This window comes from Spermophilus citellus, assembly GCF_964194105.1.
Source record: "Spermophilus citellus genome assembly, contig: SCAFFOLD_175, whole genome shotgun sequence".
NCBI lineage: Eukaryota > Metazoa > Chordata > Mammalia > Rodentia > Sciuridae > Spermophilus > Spermophilus citellus.
The window spans coordinates 507,782-513,987 of record NW_027672949.1 but is presented as its reverse complement, the minus strand read 5'-3'; the positions used below and the strand labels follow the sequence as shown (position 1 = coordinate 513,987).

The window sequence follows — 6,206 nt, the reverse complement described above, 5'->3', positions numbered from 1 at the left end:
CAGATGCTCCAGATAGACCTGGGCTGGGAATGAGCTCTGGAGAGTGTCTTGCCTGTGGGCAGAGTCAGTCCTGGGCCAAGCCTGAGCAGAGGTGGAGGTCTGGTGGTGGCCATATGTTCCCAGTGTTACCCTGTTCCAGGGCTCCTGTGCACATCTGCAAGGGTTAACTGGTTGGATGCTGAGATACAGCAGGGTGTCAGCTGTTGGCAGGAGGGAACAGGTTCTACCCTGTCAGGACTTCTCAGTGGATCAGCAAGGTGGATTGGGGCACAGATGAGCTCTGGCAGAGGTGGGCCTTTGGGTAGAGACTGTCTTGTTTCTGGCCTGAGCTCTGCTCAGAGCCTGCTTGTGGCAGTTGGGTCCAGGCCTACCTTGGGCCAGGTTCCTGCACCTGTCAGCAAGGCTGATCTGGGTGGCTGCCAAAATGACTTTTTGTAGGGTAGGCCTTTGGGAAGAAACTGCTAGTCTCATGGTTACTGGATTGCCTTGGGCTACCCTGGGCTAGGACTTCATCTCCTGCCATATCATGGAGTTGGATCTGGGTAGAGCTGGAGGTCTGGTGGGGTTTTGCATGTGGCGAGATGACATTGGGCCTATCTTTGCCTCTGCCTTCAAGCAGGTCAGCGGGGCCAATCTTGGCCGAATTTGAGCTCCACTTGTTGATCGGAGGTGGTCCTGTGTCTGGCCTGAGCTCTTCTTGGGGCCTGCTTATTTCAGCTGGTACCAGGTCTACCTTGGACTAGGCTCCCGTGCCTGTCAGTGAGGCTGATCTTGGTTGGGGCTGAAGTTCTGCAGCTGTCTGTCAGTGGGCAGAGTCGGTCCTGGGCAGAGCCCGAATTCCAATGCAAGCCTCTTGATGACTGGAAGGACAGGGCAACCCTGGACTCTGGTTTTGTCCTGCCAGGTCTTTGAGTTGGATCTGGGCAGAGCTGGAGCTCTGGTGGGGTTCTGCAGGTGGCGGGTTGCAACAGGGCCTCCCCTTGCCTGGGCTCCTGTGCAGGGTAGTGAGGCTGATCTGGGACTTGTATATGCTCTGGCAGGGTTCTGCCTGTGGCAGAGTCAGTCCTGTGCCGAGCCTGAGCTCTGGTGGTGGTGTGGCGTTGGACATATGCTCCCAGGGCTACCCTCTTCCTGGGCTCCTGTGCCCATCTACAAGGCTAATCTGGTGGGTGCCTGAGATACAGCAGGGGTCTGCTGGTGGTGGGATGGACCAGGGCCTATTCTGGGCTTCAGCTACCACTCAGGTCGTCGAGGCTGAAATGGGCCAGGATTGGCCACCAGCGAGTGTTTGTTGGTGGGCAGTCTGTCCTGGTCCAAACCTGAGCTCTGGAGGTAGCTGCTGGAGGGTGGAGGCAGTCCTGAGCAGAACCTGAACTTTGGTGCCACTCTCAAGATGAGTGGATGGACTAGGGCTACCCTGGGCCCCGTCTCCTGCACAGGTCCTCACGGTGACTCTGGACTGGATCTGAGCTCCTGCAGTGGTCTGCTGGTGGGCAGAGGCAGTCATGGCCCAAGGCTCAGCTCTGGGGAGGGTCAGCCAGTGTTGGGATGGACCTGGACCTACCCTTTCCTGGGCTCCATGCAGGTTTGTGAGGCTGATCTGGGCAGAGCCTGAGTTCCAACAGGTGTCTGCCAGTGTGGGGATGTGGTCCTGGGCCAGACTTGAGCTCGGTGCAGGCCTCCCAGTTGAGGGATGGACACTGGCCTACCCTGTGTCTGGCCTCCTGCCCAGGTCAGCGGGGGCAGATCTGGACTGTACATGAGCTCTGGTTGGTGTCTGCAGGTGAGTAGAAGCATTCTGGGCTGGGCCTGAGCATCCCACTGCAGCTCCAGTGCATCTGGGAAGGGCCTGAGCTCCGGTGGGTATCTCTGGACCTTTATTTTATTCATTTGTTCATCGAAGGTACTGAGAGTCAAACCCAGTGCCTCACACGTGGGAGACAAAGGTTCTATCACTGAGTCACAACCTCAGCCCTATTTGCTTCTTGTTGACCTTTAATCATACCATCTTTTTGTTCTATATCATTTTTTTCATGCATGAATTTGAATTTTAATAGATAGCTATTATTTGATATCACCAGCAATGCTTCCCAAGCTGGCCCCAAATCAGACCTTGATCCTCAGCAGGATTACATCCCACACATCCACGTTGCCTCTGGCATAGGTGCGAAAGAGAGATAACTAAGACATGGTCCATGACTCTCAAGTTTCGGGAAAAAATGCTTTGAAGAGGTAAAGGGTAAGGCGACACTTGACAGAGATCTGCAGAATTCAGAGCAGGTATGTTTTTGAATAAGATTTATGTATTGATAGTTTGTTTATTTCCTTTTTGCTGACGTTGATTTATCTGTAATTTGTTTTTCATTTTTCTTTTTGGAACAGGGATCAAACCCATGGCTTTGGGAAAGAGAGGCAAGCACTTTGCGGCTTTGCCATTGATCGCTTCCCAGGCCATTCATTCATTGTCAGCGTGGGAATTTGGGGCTGATTCTATGAATGAATCTACTATGAATATTAAAAAGAGACTGACCAATGGCATTAGTATGTGTCCAACCCAATTAGCATAAGTTTGGACCAATAGCATTGGTACTTTTTTCAAGTCCTAATTAGCATAAGTTTGGACCAATAGCATTGGACCAAGTGCTATATAAACCCCTTGGAGGCTGTTCTGAGGAAGAGAAGCTGCGGAGGCCTTCCAGATTGCTGTCGTCGAGTTTCTTCGCCGGAGCTTCGCTGGAGTTTCGCCGGGAGCTTCCCCGGAGTTTCGCTGGGAGCTTCGCTGGAGTTTCGCCGGGAGCTTCGCCGGAGTTTCGCCGGAGCTTCGCTGGGAGCTTCGCTGGAGTTTCGCCAGGAGCTTCTCCGGGAGCTTCGCCGGGAGCTCCGCAAGCTGCGGAGGCCATCCAGATTGCTGTCGTCGAGTTTCTTCGCCGGAGCTTCGCTGGAGTTTCGCCGGGAGCTTCGCTGGAGTTTCGCAGGGAGCTTCGCCGGGAGCTTCGCCGGGAGCTTCGCCGGGAGCTTCGCCGGGAGCTCCGCCGGGAGCTTCGCCGGGAGCTTCGCCGGAGTTTCGCCGGAGTTTCGCCGGGAGCTCCGCCGGGGGGAGCTCCGCAAGCTGCGGAGGCCATCCAGATTGCTGTCGTCGAGCTTCACCGGGAGCTTCGCCGGGAGCTCTGCCGGGAGCTCCGCAAGCTGCGGAGGCCATCCAGATTGCTGTCGTCGAGTTTCTTCGCCGGAGCTTCGCCGGGAGCTTCGCCGGGAGCTTCGCCGGGAGTTTCGCCGGGAGTTTCGCCGGGAGCTCCGCAAGCTGCGGAGGCCATCCAGATTGCTGTCGTCGAGCTTCGCCGGGAGCTTCGCCGGGAGCTTCGCCGGGAGCTTCGCCGGGAGCTTCGCCGGGAGCTTCGCCGGGAGCTTCGCCGGGAGCTTCGCCGGGAGCTCCACAAGCTGCGGAGGCCATCCAGATTGCTGTCGTCGAGTTCCGCCGGAGCTCCGCCGGGAGTTCCAGCCTGCTTTGTTTCCCGGAGATGGTTCCTCGACTTCGTAGAGACTGCCGAAAGAAGAAGAAATGGTTGAGGATCTGCTGGGGTCTGCTGCAGCCCTGGATGGAATGGCCCGCCATGAAGAGCTAGGACTCCTCTCTGCTGCAGAGGCCTCCCTGCCCCTCGCGGGCAGCCCCCTACCTGCCAGCAGAAGCCATGGAGTTTCGTCCTTGAACTCAGCTTTCAAAGGTATTGTTATATTTTAGATAATTAGTCTAAATATTGAAATTTGTTAATTTTAATTTCTAATAGTGAAAATTATGAGATTTATAAAGAATAGAAAATTATTTCCCACAGTTCTGGAGGTAAGAAGCCAGAAAACGTGTGTCCCAATAGTTGGGTCCTCATTTGGCAGAAAAGTGGGAGAGACTATACCCACTCTTAAAAGCCCTTTTTCTTTCCATTCATTTGATGTTGATTTGAGTGTTATTAAAATGTTTAAAGGAACCGAGGAAATGTTTCATTTTATTAATTTTCACTTATTGGTTGTTTTAGTTATAAAATCCGTTTTTTAAATTTTTTTTAAGTTGTTAATGGACTGTTTATTTTATTTATATGCGGTACTGAGAATTAAACCCAGTTCCTCAACATACTAGGCAAGTGCTCTACCACTGAGCCACAACCCTGGCCCATAAAACTCATTTTGATATAGTCCATATTTGTATAATTGTACTTTATCTTTTTAGAGTTGCATTCTTAGGATGTACATGGCGGTGGGATTCACTGTGTTGTTTCCACGTATATACATGGTAAAGCTGTGTCAGAGTCTTTCCACTGTCTTTCCTTTGCTTATGGCCTTTCTTTCCCGCCATTCCCCATCGTCTAATCTACTGTACTTCTGTTCCTATCACCCCTCCTGTTGTGAGATAGCTTCCACATATCAGAGAAAACCTTTGTCCTTTGTTTTTTGTAAACTGCTTTAGCTTCATTAGCATGATTGTCTCCAGGTGAATCCATTTATGGGCAGATACTATAGTCATATATTTTTCTGCAAATTGGTATGTTTTCTTTAATCAACTTTTAAAAAAAGTTGTTCTAATTCTACATGACAATGGAATGCACTTTGACATATTATACGTAAATATAGTATGATTTCTCATGTTTCTGGTTGTGCGGGATGTAGCATCATACTAGTCATGTATTTGTATATGTACTTTGGATGATAATGTCTGATTCATTCTACTATCCATTCTACCGAATATACTCCTTCCCCTCTCTTCACTCCTCTATGCAATCTAAAGCAACTGTATACTCTCCTACTCCCCCACCTTCTCATACTCTGATTAGCATAAGCATATCAGGGAAAACTTTCAACCTTTTGTTTTTTGGGATGGGCTTATCATTTAGCATGATAAGCTCCATCCATTTACCAGCAAATGTCAAAATTTCATTCTTCTTTAAGGCTGGGTTGTATTCCATCATATATATGTGTGTGTGTGTGTGTAAAATTGTTTTTTTTGTGTGTGTTTGTGTGTGTATATATATATATGTGTGTGTGTGTGTGTATATATATATATATATATATATATATATATATATATATATATCACATTTTCTTTATTCATTTATCTGTTGAAAGGCACCTAGGTTAGTTCCATAGTTTAGCTGTTATGAGTTGAGCTGCTGTAAACATAAGGTGGCTGTGTCATTGTAATATGTTGATTTTAAGTCGTTTGTGTATAAAATGAGGAAAGGGATAGCTGTGTCAGATATTGGTTCCATTCCACGTTTTCTGAGGAACCTCCAGAGTGCTTTCCATAATAGTTGCACCAATTTGCAGTCTCAGAAGCAATGTGTGCATGCACCTTTTCCCCACATTCTCGCCAACATTTATTGTTATTTGATGATTGCATTCTGGATAATCATGTTTGTGACTGGGGTGAGATGAAATCTTTGAGTAGTTTTGATTTGCTTTCCTCTAATGGCTAAACGTTGAACATTTTTTTCATGTATTTGTTGCTTCTTCTGTGAAGTGTTCAGTTCCTTAGCCCATTTATTGATTTGGTTATTTTTTTTTTTTTGGTGTTAAGTGTTTTGAGTTCTGCATATATCCTAGGGATTAATGCTCTGAGGTGCATGTGGGGAAGATTTTCTCCCATTCTGTAGGCTCTCTTTTCACATTATTGATTGTTTACTTTGCTGAGAATATGCTTTTTAGTTTGAATCTATCCTGTTTATTAATTCTTGAATTTACTTCTTGGATTGTAGGAGTCTCCTTAAGGAAGTCAGGTCTTAGGCTGTCATAGTCAAGATGTGGGCCTACTTTTTCTTCTATTAGGCACAGGTTGTCTTCTGTTCTACTGCCTAAGTTTTGATCCATTTTCAATTGAGTTTTGTGAAGAGTGAGAGAGAGGGCTTTACTTTCTTTTTGTTTTATGTGGCTTTGCAATTTTCCCTGCACCACTTCTTGAATAGACTTTTTAAATTTAATGTATGTTTTTGGTGCCTTTGTCTAGTATGATATAATGGTATTCTGTGAGTTTGTCTCTGTGTCTTCTATTCTGTACCATTCATTGGTCTCTGTTGTTTTGGTGCCAATGCAATGCTGTTTTTGTTACCGTGGCTCTGTAGTACAGTTTAAGCTATACTATTATGATGTGTCTTACTTCACTCTTCTTGCTTAGTATTGCTTTGGCTATTCTGCATCTCTTATTTTTCCACATGAATTTCATG

The 6,206-nt window shown here is 47.6% G+C and overlaps 1 protein-coding gene across 1 annotated transcript; it reads left to right on the top strand.

Moving 5' to 3' along the window:
• Positions 1–1,548: 1,548 nt before the first annotated feature.
• Positions 1,549–3,805, top strand: LOC308640318 (uncharacterized protein; the record flags this gene model as incomplete). The annotated part of the gene is made up of 5 exons (XM_081312277.1): positions 1,549–1,585; positions 1,733–1,783; positions 2,383–2,541; positions 2,663–3,218; positions 3,482–3,805. 5 exons carry the CDS (start codon positions 1,549–1,551, stop codon positions 3,621–3,623), a joined length of 945 nt encoding a protein of 314 aa, XP_081168403.1. The 3' UTR covers positions 3,624–3,805.
• Between the last annotated feature and the right edge of the window lie 2,401 nt (positions 3,806–6,206).